Raw genomic sequence first — 25,814 nt, 5'->3', positions numbered from 1 at the left:
TCTGGGAGTGTATCTTAGCATAGCAGAATTGCAAACGAAAGATTAGCAATTCTGCTATTAATTATTTCCTTGCAGTTTCTGAGTAGCTCCAGACCTACTCCTAGATTGCGATCACCTCAGTCCGTTTAGTTCCTGGTTTGACGTCACAAACACGCCCAGCGTCCGGCCAGCCACTCCCCCGTTTCTCCAGCCACTCCTGCGTTTTCTGCTGGCACGCCTGCGTTTTCTGCTGGCACGCCTGCGTTTTTTAGCACACTCCCGGAAAACGCTCAGCTACCACCCAGAAACACCCACTTCCTGTCAATCATTCTCCGATCAACAGAGCGACTGAAAAGCTTTGTTCACCCGTGAGTAAAATAGCATAGTTTTGTGTAAAATTGCTTAGCGCGTGCGCTCTGTGGTGCATACGCATGCGCAGAACTGCCGGATTTTAGCCTATTAGCAATTCTGCTAAAAAATAAGAATTTACTCACCGGTAATTCTATTTCTCGTAGTCCGTAGTGGATGCTGGGCACTCCGTAAGGACCATGGGGAATAGCGGGCTCCGAAGGAGGCTGGGCACTCTAGAAAGATCTTAGACTACCTGGTGTGCACTGGCTCCTCCCACTATGACCCTCCTCCAAGCCTCAGTTAGGTACTGTGCCCGGACGAGCGTACACAATAAGGAAGGATTTTGAATCCCGGGTAAGACTCATACCCGCCACACCAATCACACCGTACAACTCGTGATATGAAACACAGTTAACAGTATGAAACAATAGAGCCTCTCAACAGATGGCTCAACAATAACCCGATTTAGTTAACAATAACTATGTACAAGTATTGCAGATAAACCGCACTTGGGATGGGCGCCCAGCATCCACTACGGACTACGAGAAATAGAATTACCGGTGAGTAAATTCTTATTTTCTCTAACGTCCTAGTGGATGCTGGGAACTCCGTAAGGACCATGGGGATTATACCAAAGCTCCCAAACGGGCGGGAGAGTGCGGATGACTCTGCAGCACTGAATGAGAGAACTCCAGGTCCTCCTCAGCCAGGGTATCAAATTTGTAGAATTTTGCAAACGTGTTTGCCCCTGACCAAATAGCTGCTCGGCAAAGTTGTAAAGCCGAGACCCCTCGGGCAGCCGCCCAAGATGAGCCCACCTTCCTTGTGGAATGGGCATTGACAGATTTTGGTTGTGGCAGGCCTGCCACAGTATGTGCAAGCTGAATTGTACTACAAATCCAACGAGCAATAGTCTGCTTAGAAGCAGGAGCACCCAGCTTATTAGGTGCATATAGGATAAACAGCGAGTCAGATTTTCTGACTCTAGCCGTTCTGGAAACATATATTTTCAGTGCCCTGACAACGTCTAGCAACTTGGAGTCCTCCAAGTCCCTAGTAGCCTAGGCACCACAATAGGCTGGTTCAGGTGAAACGCTGACACCACCTTTGGGAGAAACTGGGGACGAGTCCTCAATTCTGCCCTATCCATATGGAAAATCAAATAAGGGCTTTTACAAGACAAAGCCGCCAACTTTGATACTCGCCTGGCAGAAGCCAAGGCCAATAACATAACCACCTTCCACGTGAGATATTTCAGATCCACGGTTTTTAGTGGTTCAAACCAATGTGATTTTAAGAAACTCAACACCACGTTGAGATCCCAAGGTGCCACAGGAGGCACAAACGGGGGCTGACTCTGCAGCACTCCTTTTATAAATGTCTGAACTTCAGGTACTGAAGCTAGTTCTTTTTGAAAGAAAATCGACAGAGCCGAGATCTGTACCTTAATGGAACCCAATTTAAGGCCCATAGTCACTCCTACTTGCAGGAAATGCAGAAATCGACCTAGTTGAAATTCCTCTGTTGGGGCCCTTTCGGCCTCACACCATGCAACATATTTTCGCCATATGCGGTGATAATGAGTTGCTGTAACCTCTTTCCTGGCTTTAGTAAGCGTAGGAATGACTTCCTCCGGAATGCCCTTTTCCTTCAGGATCCGGCGCTCAACCGCCATGCCGACAAACGCAGCCGCGGTAAGTCTTGGAACAGACAGGGCCCCTGCTGCCGCAGGTCCTGTCTGAGTGGCAGAGGCCATGGGTCCTCTGATATAAATTCTTGAAGTTCTGGGTACCAAGCTCTTCTTGGCCATCCACGAGTATCGTTCTTACTCCTCGCCTTCTCAGTACCTTTGGTGTGAGAGGCAGAGGCGAGAACACATAAACCGACTGGTACACCCACGGTGTTACCAGAGCGTCCATAGCTATCGCCTGAGGGTCCCTTGACCCGGTGCAATATCTTTTATAGCTTTTTGTTGAGGCGGGACGCCATCATGTCCACCTGTGGCCTTTCCCAATGGTGTACAATCCTATTGGAAGACTTCTGGAGGAAGTCCCCATTCTCCCGGGTGGAGGTCGTGTCTATTGAGAAGATCTGCTTCCCAGTTGTCCACTCCGGGAATGAACACTGCTGACAGTGCTAACACATGATTTTCCGCCTATCGGAGAATCCTTGTGGCTTCTGCCATCGCCATCCTGCTTCTTGTGCCGCCCTGTTGGTTTACATGGGAGACTGCCGTGATGTTGTCTGATTGGATCAGTACCGGCTGTTTTTGAAGCAGAGGCCTTGCCGGCCTCAGGGCATTGTAAATGGCCCTCAGGTCCAGAATATTTATGTGTAGGGAAATAACCTGACTTGACCAAAGTCCCTGGAAATTTCTTCCCTGTGTGACTGCCTCCCAGCCTCAAAGGCTGGAATCCATGGTCACTAGGACCTAGTCCTGTATGCCGAAACTGCGGCCCTCTTGAAGATGGGCACTCTGCAGCCACCACAGTAGAGATACCCTGGTCCTTGGAGACAGGGTTATCAGCCTATGCATCGGAAGATGCGATCCGGACCACTTGTCCAACAGGTCCCTCTGAAAAGTTCTTGTATGGAACCTGCCTAATGGGATTGCTTCGTAGGAAGCTACCATTTTTCCCAGGACTCGCGTGCAATGATGCACTGCTACCTATTTTGGCTTCAGGAGGTCTCTGACTAGAGATGACAACTCCTTGGCTTTCTCCTCCGGGAGAAACACTATTTCTGGTTTATGTCCAGAACCATCCCCAGGAACAGTAGACGTGTCATAGGAACCAGCTGTGACTTTGGACTGTTTAGAATCCAACCATGCTGTTGTAGCACTTTCCAAAATAGTGCTACCCCGACTACCAACTGCTCCTTGGACCTCGCCCTTATAACGAGAATGTCCAAGTACGGGATAATTACAACTCCCTTTTTTTGAAGGAGTATCAACATCTCGGCCATTACCTTGATAAAACACCCTCGGTGCCATGTACAGTCCAAACGGCAGTGTCTGGACTTGGTAATGGTAATCCTGTACCACAAATCTGAGGTACTCCTGGCGAGGATGGTAAATGGGGACATGCAGGTAAGCATCCTTGATGTCCCAGGATACCATGTAATCCCCCTCGTCCAGGCTTGGAATAACCGCCCTGAGCGATTCCATCTTGAACTTGAATTTTTGTGTTCAAGGATTTTAAATATAAAATGGGTCACACCGAACCATGCGGTTTCGGTACCCCAACCCGTGTGGAATAGTAACCCCGTCCTTGTTGAAGTAGGGGCACCTTGAGTATTACCTGCTGGGAATACCGCTTATTAATTGCCTCTAGCACAGCCTCCCTGCCTGAGGGAGTTGTCAGCAAGGCATATTTTAGGAAACGGCTGGGGGGAGACATCTCGAATTCCAGCTTGTACCCCTGAAATACTATTTGAAAGAAACAGGGATCCACCTGTGAGCGAGCCCACTAATTGCTGAAATTTTTTAGACGGCCCCCCACCGTACCTGGCTACACCTGTGGAGCACCCGCGTCATGGTGTGGCCTCACAGGAGGCGGGGGAAGAATCTTGATTCTGGGAACAGGCTGACTGGTGCAGCTTTTTTCCCCTTGTCTCTGTACAGAAAGGAAGCGCCATTTGACCCGCTTGCTTTTCTGAAGCCGAAAGGACTGTACCTTTGTCTGTGAGGAAACCTGAGGTAAAATTATTTCTTCCCAGCAGTTGCTGTGGATACGAGGTCCCAGAGACCATCCCCAAATAATTCCTCACCCTTATAAGGCTCTCTATGCGCTTTTTAAGTCAGCATCACCTGTCCAGTGACAGGTCTCTAATACCCTCTTGACAGAATGGACATTACATTTATTTTGGATGCCAGCCGGCAAAATATCCCTCTGTGCATCCCCCATATATAAGACGACGTCTTTAATATGTTTTTATGTTTGCCAACTAATATCCCTGTTTGACAGGGTCACCGACCACGCTGCAGCAGCACTATCTGCAGGTCTCAGTCTAGTACCTGAGTGTGTAAATACAGACTTCAGGATAGCCTCCTGTTTTTTATCAACAGGCACCTATTAAAGTGGCCGTATCCTAAGACGGCAGTGCCACCCTTTTTGACAAACGTGTGAGCGCCTTATCCACCCTAGGGGATATCTCCCAGCGTAACTTATCCACCTGGCGGGAAAGGGTACGCCATCAGTAACTTTTTATAAATTACCAGTTTCTTAACGGGGGAACCCACGCTTTCACACACTTCATTTATTCATCTGATGGGGGAACAAAACACTGCCTGTTTTTTCTCCCCAAACCTAAAACCCATTTTTAGAGGTGCTTGGGTTAAAGTCAGAAATGTATAACACATTTTTTATTGCCGGGATCACGTCACGGATGTTCCTAGTGGATTGTGTATATGTCTCCACCTTGTCGACACTGGAGTCAGACTCCGTGTCGACATCTGTGTCTGCCATCTGAGAGAGCGGGCGTTTTTGAGCCCCTGATGGCCTTTGAGACGCCTGGGCAGGCGCGGGCTGCGAAGCCGGCTGTCCCACAGCTGTTACGTCATCCACCCTTTTATGTAAGGAGTTGACACTGTCGGTTAATACCTTTCACCTATCCATCCACTCTGGTGTCGGCCCCACAGGGGGCGACATCACATATATCGGCCTCTGTTCTGTCACCATATAAGCCTCCTCATTCAACATGTCGACACAGCCGTACCGACACACCGCAGACACACAGGGAATGCTCTAAACGAGGACAGGACCCACAAAAGCCCTTTGGGGGGACAGAGTAAGAGTATGCCAGCACACACCAGAGCGCTATATATATACAGGGACTAACTGAGTTATGTCCCTAATAGCTGCTTTTTATATAATATACTGTATACAGTGCCAATTTTAATGCCCCCCCTCTCTTTTCCCTCTTACTGTACTGTAGTAATTGCAGGGAAGAGCCAGGGAGCTTCATTCCAGCCGAGCTGTAGGGAAAAATGGCGCCAGTGTGCTGAGGAGATAGGCTCCGCCCCTTTTTCGCGGCCTATTCTCCCGTTTTTTATGGAATTCTGGCAGGGGTATTTACCTCATATATAGCCCCTGGGGCCATATATTGAGGTATTTTAGCCAGCCAAGGTGTTTTTATTGCTGCCTCAGGGCGCCCCCCCCAGCGCCCTGCACCCTCAGTGACCGGAGTGTGAAGTGTGTGAGAGGAGCAATGGCGCACAGCTGCAGTGCTGTGCGCTACCTTGGTGAAGACAGAGTCTTCATGCCGCCGATTTTCCGGACCATCTTCTTGCTTCTGGCTCTGTAAGGGGGACGGCGGCGCGGCTCCGGGACCGAACATCAAGGCTGGGCCTGCGGTCGATCCCTCTGGAGCTAATGGTGTCCAGTAGCCTAAGAAGCCCAATCCGGCTGCAAGCAGGCGAGTTCGCTTCTTCTCCCCTTAGTCCCTCGCTGCAGTGAGCCTGTTGCCAGCAGGTCTCACTGAAAATAACAAATTCTAAGACTATAACTTTCTAAGAGCTCAGGAGAGCCCCTAGTGTGCATCCAACCTCGGCCGGGCACGAAATCTAACTGAGGCTTGGAGGAGGGTCATAGTGGGAGGAGCCAGTGCACACCAGGTAGTCTAAGATCTTTCTAGAGTGCCCAGCCTCCTTCGGAGCCCGCTATTCCCCATGGTCCTTACGGAGTTCCCAGCATCCACTAGGACGTTAGAGAAATAGCAGCAAGCGAACAACTCGGAATGACCACCATAGGCCTCTACAATACATATGGAGTTAATGCTGGCCACATGCACTATAATGTTGCAGTTGATAGGTCCAGCATAAAAGCATATAACACAAAACTATCATAGTTCTTCACTTATCTCAATACTAGTTACCAGCCTATCAAAATGACAGTACAACATAATAGTAAAGTCAGCGCCGGCGGCTATGCGTGCCCGAACGGAGAACTTGAATAGTTCCATCAGGCGCCATCTAGTGGCTACCAGTGTACAAAACACTTGCATTCCCTCCATAGAGGTGAGGAGCAGCGTTAGCCTTTTATTATATAGGATTTAACAGCTTTTTTTTTATAAATACTGCTTGTTATAGCTTCATGTTTTGCTTAGAATGCAATAGGTGTCCCAAGAAAAATATAAGCTAACACCTGATCACCCAAAACTTCAGAGGCCAGCCCCTAACCTGGAAGCCGTCACAAAATACAGTTTCCCTATGTGAGACACATCCCTGAGCCTAAGCAGAATTTAGCTAGGACCATCTCCCATCACTGGGAGCTGAATGTCTGCATTACTAGTTGCAGACTAGTTGTCGCAATGTTAAGGGTATCCAGTCTTTAGGTCGACCTCACTTAGGTCGACAGTCATTAGGTTGACCACTATTGGTCGACATGCATTAGGTCGACAGGGTCAGTAGGTCTACATGGCAAAGGTCGACACATGAAAGGTCAACATGAGTTTTCAACAAAAAAATGTGTTATTTTTTAAACTTTTTCTTACTTTACCATCCCCGTGGACTACGATTGGGAACAGTAATCTGCTTGAAGCATGGCAAGGGGACACAGTGCGCTAATTGGGGTTCCCGGTCACTTTACGAGGCAAACTACACCAAAAAATTCCAAAAACTCATGTTGATCTTTTCCGTGTCAACCTATTCCAGGTGTTGACCTAGTCACTGTTGACCAATAGTTGTCGACCTAATGACTGTCGACCTAGTTAAGGTCGACCCAATGATCAACACCCAATGTTAAGACAAAATTAAATCAAGCAGATTAGCCCATCACAAAGTGACATGAGCTACAACCTACATTTTTGCAGTTTCTTAAATTAGTTTTGAGGTCTAGCTGCCTACAGTCAATCCCAATTTTCCTTGTATCGTCCCAATGTTTACATCCAATAGGGTCCAAAAATGGGTATTAATTCATCCAAAATAGGTATGGTTTATTAGGTATGTTAAAATATGAATTGCTTAATGTAGATAACATACTATATATGACATGTTGTACATATTGTCTCTTTGCTGTGGACAGGAAACCGAATTTACCAGCATCCTGATTCCCCCAATACTGGTGCACACTGGATGAGACAGGAGGTGACATTCAGCAAACTCAAACTGACAAACAACAAAGGTGCATCTAGCAACGTAACGCAGGTATACAACCCCAATACAATGATGTAGCAAATGTATCTGTGAATGTGGCAGACTGACAGTACATGAACATACGTAAGTGTAGTCTGGGAGGCCATGGTAAATAATCGTATTAATAATATAAAGGAGGAGAGTAATCACTGCCATCACCTGGCTCCTTCACCGACAACTGGAACAGCTTGCTTTTTCAGTAGTATGTGGCAGCGGCTCAACTAGGGATAGTCAGGAGCAAATTAAAGTTTGCCTTTAATCTATTAATAACAAAAACACAGCAGGGACATGAGTCTCACAGGCACAAAACAGGATCTTTGTATAGGAGATTTATGGTAGACTTACCATGGTTAAATCTCTTTCTGCGAGGTACACTGGGTTTCACAGGGAATACATCTGAGTGTAGAGATGGATTTTGATCCAGAGGCACCAACAGGCTAAAGCTTTAGACTGTCCCAGAATGCATTGCGGGGACTCCTCTATTACCCCGCCTCCAGGCACTGTGAGCACAGTTTTGTTATCCAGTCCAATGCAGAAGCAGGTAAAAGAGAAGGCAGATGTTAGTCACATAGAACCACGTTCTCACGACAGGAGAAGGGACTAGCGGCTAATGCAATACAAACCCAAAGAAGCTAGGTGCGTCAGGGTGGGCGCCCTGTGGAACCCAGTGTACCTAATAAACGTGTTCGCTGAGGACCACGTAGGCACCTTGCACAATTGTTCTGCGGATGTGCCATGATGGGCCGCCCAAGAGGGTCCAACAGACCGAGTAGAATGGTCTTTAATCACAGCAGGAGCTGGGAGTCCAGTCTGCGCATAAGCTTGTGCAATCACCATTCTAATCCATCTGGCCAAGGTTTGCTTATTCGCAGGCTAGCCACGTTTGTGGAAACCAAACAGTACGAAGAGGGTATTGGACCTCCTGACAGAGGCAGTCCTCTCCACATATATACGGAGAGCCCGTACCACATCCAAAGACCGTTCTTCGGAGGACAATTCGGAAGAGATGAAGGCTGGAACCACAATCTCTTGATTAAGGTGAAAAGATGATACCACCTTAGGTAAATAACCAGGGTGAGTTCTAAGAACTGATCGGTCACGATGAAATATCAAAAAGGGTGGATGACAGGACAAAGTCTGACACCCTTCTAGCAGAGGCAATAGCCAGCAGAAACAGGACCTTGGCTGTGAGCCATTTAAGGTCCACTGACTCAGGAGGTTCAAATGGAAACTCTTGCAGGGCATTCAGGACAACAGACAAATCCCATGGAGCCACAGGAGGGACATAGGGAGGCTGAATCCGCAGTACGCCCTGAGTGAATGCATGAACGTCAGGTATAGACACAATTTTTCTCTGAAATCACACCGACAAGGCATATATGTGAACCTTGAGAGAGGCAAGACGAAGCCCTAAATCTAGGCCTTGTTGCAAAAAAGCCAGAAGTCTGGAAGTACTAAACGTGGAAGCGTCGTAATTCTTAGCAGCACACCAGGTGAAGTAAGAATTCCAAACCATATAATAAATCTGTGCAGAAGCCGGTTTGCAGGCCTTTAGCATAGTTAGGATAACCACCTCGGAGAATCATTTGGCCCTTGAATCTTCAAGAGCCACGCCGTCAAAGCCAGTCTGGCAAGGTCCGGGTAGACACAAGGGCCCTGAACGAGGAGGTCTGGGCATTGAGGAAGTAGAAGAGGACGATCTATCGATAGACCCTGCAGGTTTTGAGAACCAATGCCGTCTGGGCCACGCTGGAGCACCTAGAAGTAGTATTCCTCCTTCTTGATTGAACTTCTGTACTACCAAGGGCAGAAGTGACACTGGAAGGAACATGTAGGGCAGTTCCATGGAATTGCCAGTGTGTCCGCGAACGCTGCTTGAGGATCCCTTGTTTTTGATCCGAAGACCGGAACTTTGTGATTGTGTCGTAACGCCATCAGGTCTACATCTGGTAGTCCCCACTTGTCCACTAGGAGTTGAAAGAATTCCTGATGAAGACTCCACTCTCTGGCTTGTACGTCCTGAATACAGAGGAAATCCGCTTCCCAGTTGAGGACTCCCGGAATGAACACTGCCGATATTGCTGGCAGATGGCGTTCCGCCCAACGAAGGATCTTTGACACTTCCATCATTGCTATGCGTTTTCGAGTGCCGCCTTGATGGTTTATGTATGTCACCGTGGTGGCGTTGTCTGATTGTACTTGAACAGGCCTGTTCTGTATCAGAGGCAGGGCAAGAGTCAAAGCATTGAACACTGCCCACAATTTCAGAATGTTTCTCAGGAGGAGAGATTCCCCCTTGGTCCACCGACCCTGGAGAGAGTGTTGCTCCAGCACCACGCCCCAACCCCTCAGACTGGCGTCTGTAGTCAGTAGGGACCCAGTTGGGGATCCAGAAGGGACGGCCCCTGCTCAACTGCTGGTCCTGTAGCAACCAGCTCAGTGACAGACGAACCTCCGGAGTCAAGGAGATCATTTGAGACCTGATCCGATGAGGCAGGCCATCCCACTTAGAAAGGATCAACCTCTGTAGAAGGCGGGAATGGAATTGAGCGTACTCTACTATATCAAAAACTGACACCATGAGGCCTAGTACTTTCCATCGCCGAGTGTATCAACACTCTTGGGTGAGAGAGGAAGTATCTGATCCTGTCCTGAAATTTCAGGACAATCACACCCACCTCAGGGGACGCCTCCTGGTATAGAAAAAGGTGGCGGTGGTATTGTGAGACAGGGAATGTCTGGCATTGTCAGATATATCCTCGGGCAACTCTTCCTCTAATGCCTGAGCCAGTCATCAATCTATTTTGCAGCCCCAAGAGGACGCAATCATGGGCTATGTACAACACCCGTAAGGGAGTAAAAGACTTCAGGCATCCCTCCACACGCTTATCTGTCAGTTCCTACAGTAAGGGGACAGTGGTGAGAGGCAGAGTGGAAGACACCCGATGGGTGACACAATGATCGTGCTAAGCGAAAAAAATTGTGGGTCCCAGGGACCCCTCACTTTAGAAAATTTGGGTCCTACTGCACCATTTCTGGGTCCCATCACATATTATTGGTGGGGGGGAGGGGGAGAACATGCATCTGTTGGGGAAGTGCTGGGGACAGGCAGTGCTGAGAGTAAGGTGGGGGTAAGGGTAGATAGCAGCTGGAGCAGTATTGGAGGGCAAGGAAGGGGTTAGAGGCAGGCAGCACTAGGGGTAGGGAGGTGGTAACGGTGGACAGTAGTTATGGCAGTACTGGGGGCAAGGAGGTTTATTTGGACAGGCAGTACTGTGGAGTAAATTGCTGGGGCAAGGGGAGGTAGGCAGTACTATTGGTACTGTATAGAAAGAAGCTTCCAGTTTAATTATCACAAAAAAGATAAATTACTATATGCACAAACGCCCGCAGGTAGCCAATGTTATTTCCTGTAAAACATTCCCTGCCTTTAAGCAGTACTGTGCTTTTATGTTGCACATGCTATATCACTGCTGTAACCCCTTAATACATAATCTCCACTATATGTCACTGCTGGAAGTTATAAAAAAAGAAAATTAAAGAGAGAGAGAGAGAATGTAGAGTGGAGACGAGTATGTATTAAGAGCTTACAACAGTAAAATAATATGTTCAACATAAATGCACAGTACTGCTTAAAGACAGGGAATGTTTTCCAGGAAATTCATTGCTCCATCCTAGGTCTCATGACATCACTGCCGCCCTAACATCATTGTTTAGGTTCAGCTGCAGTTTCATGACATCCTGACTTCTGCGCTGGGGCCGGTCACTACATTGTAACATAGGACCCCCTGCAACAACAATTTCAGGGAAGGAGAGGAGATGGGAGGAGAGGAGAGCGCTCCCCTCCTGTCCTCCGGCCGGACCGCCTTCTCCTTCTTTGCTGCAGCGTACTGTTATGAGTCCGTCTGACTCATTTTTAGTACTGCTGCTGTCAATGCCACTGTGGTCCCTTTCAGTACTGCGGGCCCCGGAGTACACAGATACCCTCCACTCCCCCGCACTAAGCACATCTGCCACTCACGCCTGCCAGAGCCCTGAGCATCCGGACCCCAAGGCCGCAGTAAAACTAAGAACACAGCCAGCTGCCACTCACTCCCGCCGGAGCGCTGAGCATCAGGACCCGCCCCCGTCAGCTGAGAAACTCTCCCCCACGGCTGTGGAAACACTCAGCCCCGGGCCCTCCGTGCTGAGCCACCACACCAAGTCCAGCCAAGCTGCAGCGGAGCGCGTCCCAGGGACCTGCCCACTTTTTAGATGCGAGTCCCCCGCCCTCAAAACAGGGTAAAATATGGCGCATTTTTGCGAACACTGGGTGATACATGAGTTCACTAGCAGTGAATTACCTACTTGTTATATAACTCTGCAGGGGGAGGATATTGAGCTAATGCCCATTGTAGACAGGTGGAATGTCTTCCCTGGGTTAGACCAGGGGTCTGGTCTGATGTACACTTAATGGTCAGATTGTGGTAACAGAGTTTTATTTACCCTCTGACGTGTGAACATATCAGTTTGCTTAACCACAGCAGGGGAATCCTCTTATCTTCATGATTTGTAGGATTTGCTTCCCAGTAACCACAAGGGCTGTGGTGTAATTTAGCAATAGAAAATCCTTGTCAGAAACACCTAATATAGGGACTGATAGGACAGCATGTTCCCCCTCTCTTCAGATAAATATCTGAGAGATTATTGTATAGGGAGGAGGAAGCAGCCCACGTAGATGAAACAGAGACACGAGAGTGACCTGGAATAGGGTTTTGTCTGACCAAGGAACGAGTCATACATTGCAACCCGTGAGGCAAAATTTTCCTGCCCAAAGCGGAGTAACCATGGGGACATCAGTGACTGTAATGTTACAGGTGGCCCCATAGGGGGCATAAAGCGTTCAACTAGATTACCCAGTAGGTTTGAGAACGCAGCCCAGGTTGGCTTCTGATTGATTACAGGAGCTGCGGACTGACTGGGAGATGTATGAGACATGGGCCCTCATTCCGAGTTGTTCGCTCGCTAGCTGCTTTTAGCAGCTTTGCACACGCTAAGCCGCCGCCTACTGGGAGTGAATCTTAGCTTTGCAGAATAGCGAATGAAAGATTCGCAGAATTGCGACTAGAAAAGCGATTAGAAATTTCTTTGCAGTTTCCGAGTAGCTCGATACTTACTCTGCCACTGCGATCAGTTCAGTCCTTTTCGTTCCTGGTTTGACGTCACAAACACACCCAGCGTTCGCCCAGACACTCCCCCATTTTTCCAGCCACTCCCGCGTTTTTCCCAGAAACGGCAGCGTTTTTTCACACACACCCATAAAACGGTCAGTTTCCGCCCAGAAACACCCACTTCCTGTCAATCACACTACGATCACCAGAACGAAGAAAAATCTTTGCTAAGTCGTGAGTAAAATACCAAACTTCTTTGCAAATTTACTTGGCGCAGCCGCGGTGCGAACATTGCGCATGCGCAGTTTGCGGAAAATCGATGCGATGCGAAGAAAAATAACGAGCGAACAACTCGGAATGAGGGCCATAGTACACAGACCATCACACAAACTTCCCCCTCAGGTAAATCCGTTGCACAGGCTCTGCAGGATGCAGGAGTGTCCCCAGGTTTATTGCCCTACATGTTAAACATTATACACAAATGCAACAGAGAGAGGTTTAGGGGGTCATTCCGAGTTGATCGTAGCTGTGCTCAATGTAGCACAGCTACGATCATTCACACTGACATGCGGGTGGACGCCCAGCACAGGGCTAGTCCGCCCCACATGTCAGTGCCGCCGCCCCCCCCGCAGAAGTGCAAAGGCATCGCACAGCGGCGATGCCTTTGCACTTCAAGAGTAGCACCCGACCAGCACAGCTTTAGCGTGCTGGCTGGGAGCTACTCGTCCCTCTCCGGCCCGCAGCGGCTGCGTGTGACGTCACGCAGCCGCCGCGGCCCACCCCCCCAATGGTCCGGCCACGCCTGCGTTGGCCGGACCGTGCCCCCTAAATGGCGGCTTAACGCCGCCGTCCAGCCCCCTCCCGCCCAGCGACCGCCTCTGCCTCAGAGGCGATCGCTAGGCAATGATGGCTGGCATGTGCCATGGCACTGCGGCGCCAGCGCATGCGCAGTTCCAACCCGATTGCTGCGCTGCGAGAAACTGCAGCGAGCGATTGGGTCGGTATGACCCCCATAGTACGATGAAGCCAGACAGAGTACAATACCTGCAAATAAATCCGTTAGCATGTGACTGAGTACCCAGTACACAACACCTGCGAATAAATCCGGTATTATGTGATCGAGTACACAGTAGAATACACGTAATAGGTAAATACTGTGATGCACTATATATTGATCCAGACACACCTAGTCCCCTAGGGTACAGTATACAGTGATAGATATATCTGGGATACACTGCAGTGAAATCACATAGCAGATACAGGCACACACAGTCACGTTTGCAATGCAGATAATTATTTTCATGACAATAAAATTGCATTGGATTATTATTATATGAACATATATAAATATATATATATATATATATATATTTATAACAATGCACGATCTGAGATCGGATATATATATTAGAATAGGGTGTGGTATGGAAGGTAGTTAGTGTCTAGGTCGTCCACTATTGGTCGACAGTAACTAGGTCAACAGGGTCTCTAGGTCGACAGGGTTTTTAGGTCCACAGGTCAAAAGGTCGGCATGAGGTTTTTTTAATGTTTTTTTGGTGTAGTTTTCTTCGTAGAGTGGCCGGGAACCCCAATTAGTGCACCGTGTTCCCTCACATGGCTCGCTTCGCTCGCCATGCTTCGGGCAATTGTAGTCCACGTGGATCGTTAAGTATGAAAGGGTTCAAAAAAAGAAAAAAATCGTGAAAAACCCATGTCGACCTTTTGACCTGTCGACATAGACATAGAACATGTCGACCAATAGTGGTCGACCTAGATATTGTCGACCTAGTTACTGTCGACCTAGAGACCGGATCCCATCAGAATACTCGTACAATATATTCTGTCAGAGGTACACTTGTTCTTAACTAACGCTGTCTTAATATCGACATGTAGAATACTTCAGTCTTTGTAAAACCATGGCATTGATGTACAGGCAAGTTTACAAAGGAGACCTTGCCCTGCAGTCCCAGAGACCAGTCACATTTATTTTATAAAATGGTGCCCAGCGTCTCAGTCAGGGAGTGAGGGAGAGTGTGAGACAGCTGCAGGGCGGGAACACCAGCAGTAGATGGCGCCCTGGGCAGGGGGAGAGGCTACAGATCAAGCGCCGGCTCCCCTATGCTGGTCCTCACCACCTGGTACTATGGAGTCTTATTAAAATGGATATTAGTATATCCGACCTGCACTCCTATGCCCTGGCGGATATAGTGGGGACGCCGCTAGGGAGGTGATGGAGCCGCAGCACAGTATGTCACACTGACATATAAAGTGCTGCAGCCCTTGAAGTCTTCTATAAAGCTTTTTCAGGGCTGCCTAGCGCAGCCCCCGTTAAGTGACCTGCTTCATGCAGGCACCACCTCTAAAACTGAGCTCACAGTAGAAGACCAGAACAAAAAACTGCAACAAACAAGCGCCTAATCATCAAATGACAATGAAAACCAATACGTGTTTCGTGCGATCAAATTATCACAATTTTATGTTCCTGATAGTCTGCGCTTGCCGGAATACTATGTGTAGTATTGTGGTGATGGCATAGAAAAAGAACAAGCGGCTGCGCTGAATATCAGGAACGGAACACAATGTACAGAGAGCCAACGTAAAAAAATAACAATGTTTATTTGTAAAACATATAAAAAGATTAATTATCATATGACCGGTGAATAATATATATATATAAGAACATTCACTAGACGTGAACTGGTGGTCTGTTGTAATAGCTCAGCTTTTTGGGGTGAGAAGTTCCGTGTTCAACTAGTTAAAACATTGATAAGTACCAGGTGTACTAGTGGAATCCTAATAAATTCAAAGTCCCTCAGTTGAATTTGAGATTCAATACCTTTCCAGATGGGCTGGTGAAAGCCGAGCGTCCTCGGCTTCAATGTCCTGCAATGCCCACATACGCTGTGCAGCGGAAAGGAGGAGACCGTCTCTCTCACAACCCGGTCGTGGCGGCGTGCGTGCTGAAGCCGCTGATGTCGGATGCTGTAGACGGAGGGTGCAGCGGGGACCAAGGAGCACCTGGAGGATTTCACCTGAGCTGAGTACGGATAGGGGCGGGTCCTGACGCGTTTCGTCACGTTCACGTGACTTTCTCGAAGTTTGGCCAATCAGTTCTGCAAGAACCTCAGCACTCTCCCACCCAGTTTGGGAGCTTTGGTACTTCCCCATGATATTATATGGATTCCCAGTATCCCCTACGGACTACGAGAAAAGGATTTACTGGTAGGTAATTAAAATCCTATTTTCTCTTACGTCCTAGAGGATGCTGGGGTTCCATTTAGTACAATGGGGATCTACCAAAGCTCCCAAACCGGGTGGGAGAGTGCTGAGGTTCTTGCAGAACTGATTGACCAAAGTGAAGGTCCTCAGAGGCCAGAGTATCAAGCTTGTAAAACTTTGCAAACGTGTTCGAACCTGACCAAGTAGATGCTCGGCAGAGCTGTAAAGCCAAGACACCCTGGGCAGCCGCCCATGAAGAACCCACTGACCTAATAGAGGGGGCCTGTACAGATTTTGGAACTGGCAAGCCTGCCATGGAATAACCATGCTGGATAGTGAGCCTGATCCAGCGTGCAATTGACTGCTTTGAAGCAGAACACCAAATTTTTTGGGGGATCATAGAGAACCAACAGCGAGTCCGATTTCCTGTGATGAGCTGTCCTCTTTACATACACCTTCAAAGCCCTCACAACATCCAAAGACTTTGACGTAGCAGAGGTGTCCGTAACAACCAGAACCACAATAGGTTGGTTGATGTGAAACGCAGACACCACCTTAGGAAGAAACTGCTGACGAGTTCTGAGTTCAGCTCTGTCCTCATGGAAAATTAGGTAGGGGCTCCTGGGAGACAACGCCCCATCTCCGACACACGTCTTGCTGAAGCCAAGGCCAACAGTGTGACGGTCTTCCACGTAATGTACTTTACGTCTACCTCCTGTAACGGGTCAAACCAGTCCGATGGAGGAACTGCAGCACCAAATTGAGAATCCAAGGTGCTGTGGGAGGCACAAAGGGAAATTGGATGTGCAGTACATTTTTCAAGAACGTCTGGACCTCAAGGAGAGAAGCCAATTGTTTCTGAAAGAAAATAGATAAGGCCGAAATCTGTACTTTTGTGGAACCTAGACGTAGGCCCACATCAACTCCCGACTGCAGAAAAAGAAGGAAACGTCCCAGATGAAATTCCACTGTAGAATATTGTCTGCTCTCACACCAAGAGACATATTTCTTCCAAATGCGGTGGTAATGTTTAGACGTTACCCCCTTCCTGGCTTGGATCAAAGTCGGGATGACCTTGTCAGGAATCCTTCTCCTGGATAGAATCAGCCGTTCAACTTCCATGCCGTCAATCGTAGCCACGGTAAGACTTGATAGACGAACGGGCCCTGTTGCGGAAGATCCTCGCGAAGAGGTAGAGGCCACGGATCTTCGAGCAGCATCTCTAGAAGATCCGCATACCAGGCACTTTGTGGCCAGTCCGGGGCAATGAGAATTGCTTGATCCTTTTCCCTTTTTATTCTTTTTAGAATTCTTGGGATCAGCGGAAGTGGAGGAAGCACATAAACCAGCTGGTAGACCCACGGAGTTGTCAGAGCGTCTACCGCCACTGCTTGTGGGTCCCATCATGTCGATTTGTAGATATCCCCACCGACGTGTCAACCAACGGAACACCTCCGGGTGAAGGCCCCATTCCCCCAGGTGCAGGTCGTGCCTGCTTAGGAAGTCTGCTTCCCAGTTGTCTACACCTGGAATGAAGACCGCTGACAACGCCATGGCATGTTTTTCCGCCCAGAGGAGAATTCTTGACACCTCTGACATCGCTGCTCTGCTTTTCGTTGTGCCCTGTCAGTTTATGTACGTCACTGCCAATACATTGTCTGACTGGACCTGAATGGCCTAATTCGGAAGAAGAGATTAGACCTGCAGAAGGGCGTTGTATATAGCCTGAGTTCCAGGATGTTTATCGGAAGGACGGCTTCCTGACTTGACCATCATACCTGAAACTGCACCCTCTGGGTGACTGCGCCCCAACCTGTGAGGCAGAGGGGGAAATACTAGCGATGCAGCAGGTGCATTGCACCGGGGCCCACCGCACTGAAGGGGCCCACTGCCGACGGCATTACAATGAGTCACAATTACTCATTAAATGCCGCCAGAGCTGCGATCACCACCAGAGCCCCAGGGTCTCTGCACAATAACGTTGGGCCTGGAAAGTAGTCAGTCACAGTCACTGTTCATCATGTTCGGGTCCCGGCTGGAGTGGGAGGAGGAGTCGCTCTCTCCTCTCAGCTCCGCCCCCAGACTTCGCAATGCATTGCTGCCTCCTGCCTCTGCCTGATTACTTCCAACAGAGACGTTTCCTGGGAGGCCGGCCGTGCTGCGAGCACGAATCCTACATGTGGCCACGCCCCCAGCAGCTTGTCAGTCACTATTCTAAATGACAGGCACGTACTGGCAGCATGCCGGCACCTGTCAGGGACCTGCAGCTTGGAGGAGCTTCTGACAGAACTCTTCCAGCCAGTCACCTCACCAGTCCCCAGTCCCGACTCCCAAGCAGAAGAGCACATACAGTAGCGGTCCAAAAGCAGCTCCTACTAACAGCGGTAAGTGGCTGGTTTCCCCATCTGCAGTACCTTCTCACAGCTACAACCCAGCCCCCCATTCACGGCACCACCCGACCCCCCCGCACAGGCTCCTCTTTGTTCCTCCACAGCTACAGCCCGCACCCTCATACACAGCACCCCAAACGACCCTCCCCTGCGGGCTACTCTTGTTCCCTCACAACCACAGGCCACCCCCCCCCCACATCCATGTCACCCGTAACCCTCCCTTCCCACCCACGCATGTTATGCCCTCCTACTTTCTCTCCCCTCACAGCTCCAAATCCCCAAATCCCCCATCTGCAGACCCTTCGTTCACCCCCTCCCCCACATAGATTCCTTTCTCCTGCTAGATCTCCTTTCACAGCTCCAAATCCCCCATCTGCAGACCCTCCGTTCACCCCCCTCCCCCACATAGATTCCCTTCTCCTGCTAGATCTCACCTTACAGCTCCAAATTCATCCGTGGTACATTCCCCCTCCTCCACACATTTTCCCCTCAACTGCTCTCTCCCCTCTCTAGCTCCAACCCCCCCTCCCCCCACACACAGATTGTTCTCTCTAGCTCCAACTCCTCTCACAGCTCAAAATCTCCCCAACCAAATCCAAGGCACCCACCAAACCCTGCCTCACCCCCACAAACATTCCCCTGTACTGCTCCAAATAACCCCTTCAATCACTCTGTCTTCCACACAAATTCCCCTTTCCTGCTCTCTATTTCCTCACAGCGCTAACTAACCCCATTCGCAGCATCCCCGATCACCCCTTCCCCCACACACAATTTAGGGTTAGACTGCAGTCAGGGTGGGGTTGAGGTTAGGCTTTGGTTAGGCTGCAGTTAGGGTGGGGTTAGGATTAGGCATGGGTTAGGGTTATGCCTCAATTAGGGTTGGGATAGGTACGAGTAAGGATTAGTCTGCAGTTAGGGTGGGGTTCGGACTAGGCATGGGTTAGGGTTAGGCTGTATTTAGGGTAGGGTTAGGAATGGTCTTGGTTAGGGTAGGGTTAGTATAGGGCTGCAATTAGGGTTAAGCAGCAGTTAGGGTAGGGTTAATATTAGGCTGCGGTTAGGGTTAGTCTGCAGTTAGGCTAGGGATAGGATTAGATTGCGGTTAGGATTAGTTTAGGCAGCAATTAGGGTGGGGTTAGAAGTAGGCTGCAATTACAGTGTTGTCTCTGCTTACAGTTGATTTGGTGCAACCCCCCATGTGAGGCCACTTCTAGGAATTTTTCCAAGGCCACTTTTAGTCCCCAAACCACCCCTGTCTCAGGTACTCCCTTTTCTTATTTATATTCCGTAGTGCCTAATTGTGCCTTCCGCCTGTCCAGTATGGCACAAGTGGACAAAAAAATACCATACAATCAAGCCATCCAGCGTACCCCCCCACAATTACCCCTGTCACCTGTTGTAGTCTGCATTGTGCGGCATAATGTCAGTGCCGGCTTTTCATTGTTCTGTACCTGCCTCTCCGCCGTGGCGTCCCACTGTCACATAAGTGGAGCAGGAACCCGCAGGCAACGGAATAACCGGGCATGCCATGCAGCAGTGTCCACTCCCTGCAGAGACCCTCACAGCTCCCACCAACTGTTGCTGCAATCAGTCAAGATGTTGAACTTGAAGAAACTACTCAAGACTGGCTGAGACAGTATGTGTTGCAGTAAGCAACAATCTCTATCTATCTATCTATCTATCTATCTATCTATCTATCTATATATCTAATTAAATCCTGGGAAGGAACACACTCAATATTGCAAATCTCCAGAAATATTGTATTTAGGCAGATTTGTGAGCTTGTTCACTACCGACCAGCACTGGCACAAATATTTGTGAACAATAAACATGACTACTCTTCTCTAAAACTAATGCTGGTGAGCTCTATGAGAATATGTTGGTTTTAAATCTATGTAGCATAACTTTATGGCCAGGCGAATAGGAGGAACAGCCCTGCCCCTGCCTGCATGCCAGTCCATCTCATGACACTGAATGAGCCAACAAAGCTAGTCTGTTGTGGTCCTAGGTCCCGGACTCGGCAGTAAGTAAACCAATCTGCCCTCTGCCTTTAGCTGTCATCGACTTCCTCTCCCTGTCTCCCTTTGACTTCCAATTTCACCCATGTCTCTCCCTGTCTCCCTCTGCCTTCTGCTGTCACCCTCTGACTCTCCCTGTCCCCCACTGACTACCCATAACCCATTAATTACCCAGTCACCCATTGCCTCTCCCTGGCATCCTCTCCCTATCTGTCACCCATTGACTTTAGTCACCTCCTGCCACCTCTGCCTCTCCCCATCACCCTCTACCTCTCCATTCACCCACTGCCTTTCCCTATCTGCCTATCCCATGTCATCTCCCTGTCACCCACTGACTCCCCAATCACCCACTGATTTTCCCTGTCACCTTCTACCTTTGTCACCCACTTTATGTCTGTGTCAGCTGAGCTAACAGAGTTGCACCTACCACCCATTGCCTTCCCCTGCCACCCTCTGTCTCTCCCCATCATCTGCTGCCTCTCCCATCACCCACTGCCTCTCCCTGTCACCCTTTACCTCTCCATCACCCACAGACTCCCCAGTTACCATCCTATGCCCACTACCACCCCCTACCAACCTTTGCCTCTCCCGCCACCTATTGCCTCCCCAATATCTGTCTCTCCCAGCCACCTCTACCTGTCACCCATTGACTCCCCAGTCACCACCTGGCTTTTCATTATCCATGGCCTCTCCCGCTATCACCCACTGTTTCTCCCCATGATGCGAAGAAGGGGGGCCCAGAGCATATTTTTGCACCTGGGCCCACCATTTGCTAATTCCGCCACTGCTCTGAGGCTTGCGTCTGTTGATAGCAGAATCCAATTCTGAATCCCGAACTTCAGATCCTTGACTAGGTGAGAAGTCTGTAGCCACCACAGGAGGGAGACCCTGGCTTTTGGCGACAGACGGATCCTCTGGTGCATGTGAAGATGCAATCCGGACCATTTGTCCAACAGATCCAGCTGGAAGGGACTCACATGAAACCTTTCATACTGAATTGCCTCGTAAGAGGCCACCATTTTCCCCAGAAGGTGAATGCACAGATGCACCGAGATCCGGGTTGGCTTCAGGACAGCCCGAACCATCGACTGGATTACCATTGCCTTTTCCAAGGGAAGGAACACTTTCTGAGACTCTGTGTCCAGTATCATTCCCAGGAATGATGTGTTGGCTCTAGGTGAGATTTTGGTAGGTTCAGAATCCACCCGTGATCCAGGAGTAGTCTGGTTGAGAGGCCAATGCTGTCCAACAACCACTCCCTGGACAGTGCCTTTATCAGAAGATCTTCCAGGTACGGAATTATGTTCACTCCTTGTTTGCGGAGTAGAAACATCATCTCTGCCATTGGTGAACACCCTCGGTGCCGTGGACAGACCAAATGGCAGGGCCTGGAACTGGTAGTGACAGTCCTACAGTGCAAACCGTAAATAAGCCTGATGAGGCGGCCAGATCGGAATGTGAAGGTACGCATCCTTGATATCCAGAGACACTAGGAATTTCCCTTCCTCCAGACATGAGATCACCGCTCTCAGAGACTCCATCTTGAATTTGAACACTCGTAAGTACGGGTTCAACGACTTGAGGTTCAGAATCGGTCTTACCGAACCGTCTGGTTTCGGTACTACAAAGAAGTTGGAATAGTACCCCTTGTTTTGCAGATGAAGTGGAACTGGAACAATGACCTGAGTCTGTACCAGTTTTTGAATGACGTCCTGTAAAGTTACACTTGCCTCTTGTGAAACTGGTAAGCCTGATTTGAAGAATCTGTGAGGTGGGAGCTCCTGGAACTCCAGTCTGTAGCCCTGGGAAATAAGATCTATGACCTAGGGATCCTGGCACGAATTTGTCCAGATGTGACTGACAACCTTCCACAGATACAAATAAATACGTATCTAATCATGTGTGTGTAGACTCATTCTTGAATCCAGAACCTTCACAATGCTATTTGAATAATAATTATTATTACATTTTATTTATAGGGCGCCACAAGTGTTTCGCAGCGACGTACAAAGGACAGTACAGGGAGACAAAACTTAGCAATTATCAACAAATCACCGTAACACATCTTTAAGAGCAACAAAAGAAGTGTTAACATATTACAGGAGTACTGGAACAGTAAAGTAAACATGCGTTCATCTATAGTATACATACGTCAATAATGCATGTCCTATGACACAGGTTCCCAAACTCGGCCCTCAGGACCCCACACGGTGCATGTTTTGCAGGTCTCCTCACAAAATCACAAGTGAAATAATTAGCTCCACCTGCGGACCTTTTAAAATGTGTCAGTGAGTAATTAATACACCTGTGCACTTGCTGGGTTACCTGCAAAACATGCACTGTGTGGGGTCCTGAGGACCGAGTTTGAGAACCACTGTCCTACGAGAACAATACAATGCACCATGCATTTTAGCACATAACAAGACATGATAAGATATAACATATAATACTATATGACATGGCTGGCCACGGGCTACTCATTACATAAATTACACATTCACCTCAAACAATATGCTGCAAATCGACACAAGCACTTAACACTGATGGTTCGTTGAATAGCGAGAGTTCAACAATTTTCCCCAGATATTAATATACTTTTTCTCTGCATTCCTGGCCAGATATACAAATTTTTCATGCGCAGCTGTTTCTTTAACTAGAGATATCCAAGACTTTAAAACCGGGGCTTCACTAACTAGCCAAAGTCTGGCTATGCACACCTTGGCTAGCGCACACAAATTTTTACCATAGCGTCTGTTGGGTGACAGTAGACACACCGTGGACGTGAAAACATGAGAGGGAATACCCGTCCTAACCACAGCATATATAACCCCCTTCCAAAATACTGCAACCATTGGACATAACCAAATCATATGCCAGAAGTCGGCCCCAAGAGTGCCACACTTAGGGTATTTTGAGCTGTGGGATCCTCCAATATATGAAAGTCTCAGCAGAGTCATGTATATTCTATGTAATATAAACAATTGTATTTGCTGATATCTTATAGTGGTAGTGGATAACCAAGGGGACCCCATAGCATCGTCCCATAAATCATCTGTTATTGGGCACAAATCTGATTCCCACTTGTTCTTAAGAGATGCTAGTGGGTCCAGATGATGTGCCTGAAGTATATGACTATATATATTAGAGACTATGGGGGTCATTCCGAGTTGATCGTAGCCCTGCAAAATTTAGCAGGGCTACGATCATGACAATAGACATTCGGGTGGACGCCCAGCACAGGGCTATCCCGCCCCGCATGTCAGTGCCGGCCCCCCCGCAGAAGTGCAAAAGCATCTCGCACAGCGACGATGCTTTTGCAGTTTAGGAGTAGCTCCCGGCCAGCGCAGCTTTAACGTGCTGGCCGGGAGCTACTCGTTGCTCCCCGGCCCTCAGCGGCTGCGTGTGACACCCCCACACGGTCCGGCCATGCCTGCGTTGGCCGTACTGTGCCCACGAAATGGCGGCCAAATGCCTGCGGCGCCGGTGCATGCACAGTTCTGACCCCATCGCACCGCTGCGATAAACTGCAGCATGCGATCGGGTCAGAATGACCCCCTAAGTGTCTATTTCCTAAATTTTGTAACAGTAATTTAACCAGAGAATCACCAATTGTTGGAGAGTCATTAAAGAATTGTGCATTGATGGCATGCCTCAACTGAAGGAGGTGATAAAAAAAATTATGAGGGGACATTATAGTCCTGCTGAAGCTGTTGAAAGGATGTAAACACCTTGCTGGTATATACACTGATCAAAAAAATAAAGGGAACACTAAAATAACACATCCTAGATCTGAATGAATGAAATATTCTTATTAAATACTTTGTTCTTTACATAGTTGAATGTGCTGACAACAAAATCACACAAAAATTGTCAATGGAAATCAAATTTATTAACCCATGGAGGGCTGGATTTGGAGTCACACTCAAAATTAAAGTGGAAAAACACACTACAGGCTGATCCAACTTTGATGTAATGTCCTTAAAACAATTCAAAATGAGGCTCAGTAGTGTGTGTGGCCTCCACGTGCCTGCATGACCTCCCTACAACCCACGGACGTGCGGTGAGGTAAATGGCTCAGGAGGCACTTGCTAACCCCAGAGCCAGATTTCCATGCAATAAATAAGCCAAAGGGTACATCTGGGCATTATACACAGGTGCAGCAGTATAAACTCCTGGAAATTTGGTGAGTTTTGATCAGAGATTTGCAGAAAAGATAAGCAGATGAGGCACTGCCTCACCTGCCAGAGATTTTTTACTCCAGAGTTTGGGCTATAAAAAGTACTAGAATAATGCAAAGAAGATATTTCAAACAAATTATTAGAATTTTTCATATACTTTATTCAATGGAAACTCTGGTTTAAACATAAGTATGACAGGGAAGGCTCTGCCTCACCTGCCTCACCCCACCGCACGTCACTGCTACAACCCACAAAAGTGGCTCAGTTAGTGCAGCTCATCCAGGATGGCACATCAATGCGAGCTGTGGCAAGAAGGTTTGCTGTGTCTGTCAGCGTAGCGTCCAGAGCATGGAGGCGCTACCAGGAGACAGGCCAGTACATCAGGAGATGTGGAGGAGGCCGTAGGAGGGCAACAACCCAGCAGCAGGACCTCTACCTCTGCCTTTGTGCAAGGAGGAACAGGGGGAGCACTGCCAGAGGCCTGCAAAATTACCTCCAGCAAGCCACAAATGTGCATGTGTCTACTCAAACAATCAGAAACAGACTCCATGAGGGTGGTCTGAGGGCCCGACGACCACGGGTGGGAGTTGTGCTTACAGCCCAACACCGTGCAGGACAGTTGGCATTTGCCAGAGAACACCAAGATTGGCAAATTCACCACTGGCAGGGCGCAGTGCAGTGGCAGTGCTCTTCACAGATGAAAGCAGGTTCTCACCGAGCACATGTGACAGACGTGACAGAATCTGGAGACGCCAAGGAGAACGTTCTGCTGCCTGCAACATCCTCCAGCATGACCGGTTTGGCAGTGGGTCAGTAATGGTGTGGGGTAGCATTTCTTTGGAGGGCCGCACAGCCCTCCATATGCTCGCCAGAGGTAGCCTGACTGCCATTAGGTACCGAGATGAGATCCCCAGACCCCTTGTGAGACCATATGTTGGTGCGGTTGGCCCTGGGATCCTCCTAATGCAAGTCAATGCTAGACCTCATGTGGCTGGAGTGTGTCAGCAGTTCCTGCAAGACGAAGGCATTGATGCTATGGACTGGCCCGCCTGTTCCCCAGACCTGAATCCAATTGAGCACATCTGGGACATCATGTCTCGCTCCATCCACCAATGCCACGTTGCACCACAGACTGTCCAGGAGTTGGCGGATGCTTTAGTCCAGGTCTGGGAGGAGATCCCTCAGGAGACCATCCGCCACCTCATCAGAAGCATGCCCAGGCGTTGTAGGGAGGTCATACAGGCACGTGGAGGCCACACATACTACTGAACCTCATTTTGACTTGTTTTAAGGACATTACATCAAAGTTGGATCAGCCTGTAGTGTGTTTTTCCACTTTAATTTTGAGTGACTCCAAATCCAGACCTCCATGGGTTAATAAATTTGATTTCCATTAA

General features: G+C 48.8%; 1 protein-coding gene across 2 annotated transcripts in view; it reads left to right on the top strand.

The window, feature by feature from the left end:
- Nucleotides 1-25,814, top strand: part of TBX21 (T-box transcription factor 21) — a 104,276-nt gene that overhangs the window by 20,927 nt on the left and 57,535 nt on the right. For both annotated transcript variants that reach the window (XM_063959640.1, XM_063959639.1), the window contains exon 3: nt 7,353-7,474. In XM_063959640.1, the coding sequence (XP_063815710.1) occupies nt 7,353-7,474 (122 nt within the window). The remainder of the gene's footprint in view (nt 1-7,352; nt 7,475-25,814) is intronic.

Source organism: Pseudophryne corroboree, chromosome 3, assembly GCF_028390025.1.
Source record: "Pseudophryne corroboree isolate aPseCor3 chromosome 3, aPseCor3.hap2, whole genome shotgun sequence".
NCBI lineage: Eukaryota > Metazoa > Chordata > Amphibia > Anura > Myobatrachidae > Pseudophryne > Pseudophryne corroboree.
The sequence above is the reverse complement of the archived record's forward strand: the minus strand, read 5'-3'. Positions and strand labels throughout refer to the sequence as shown.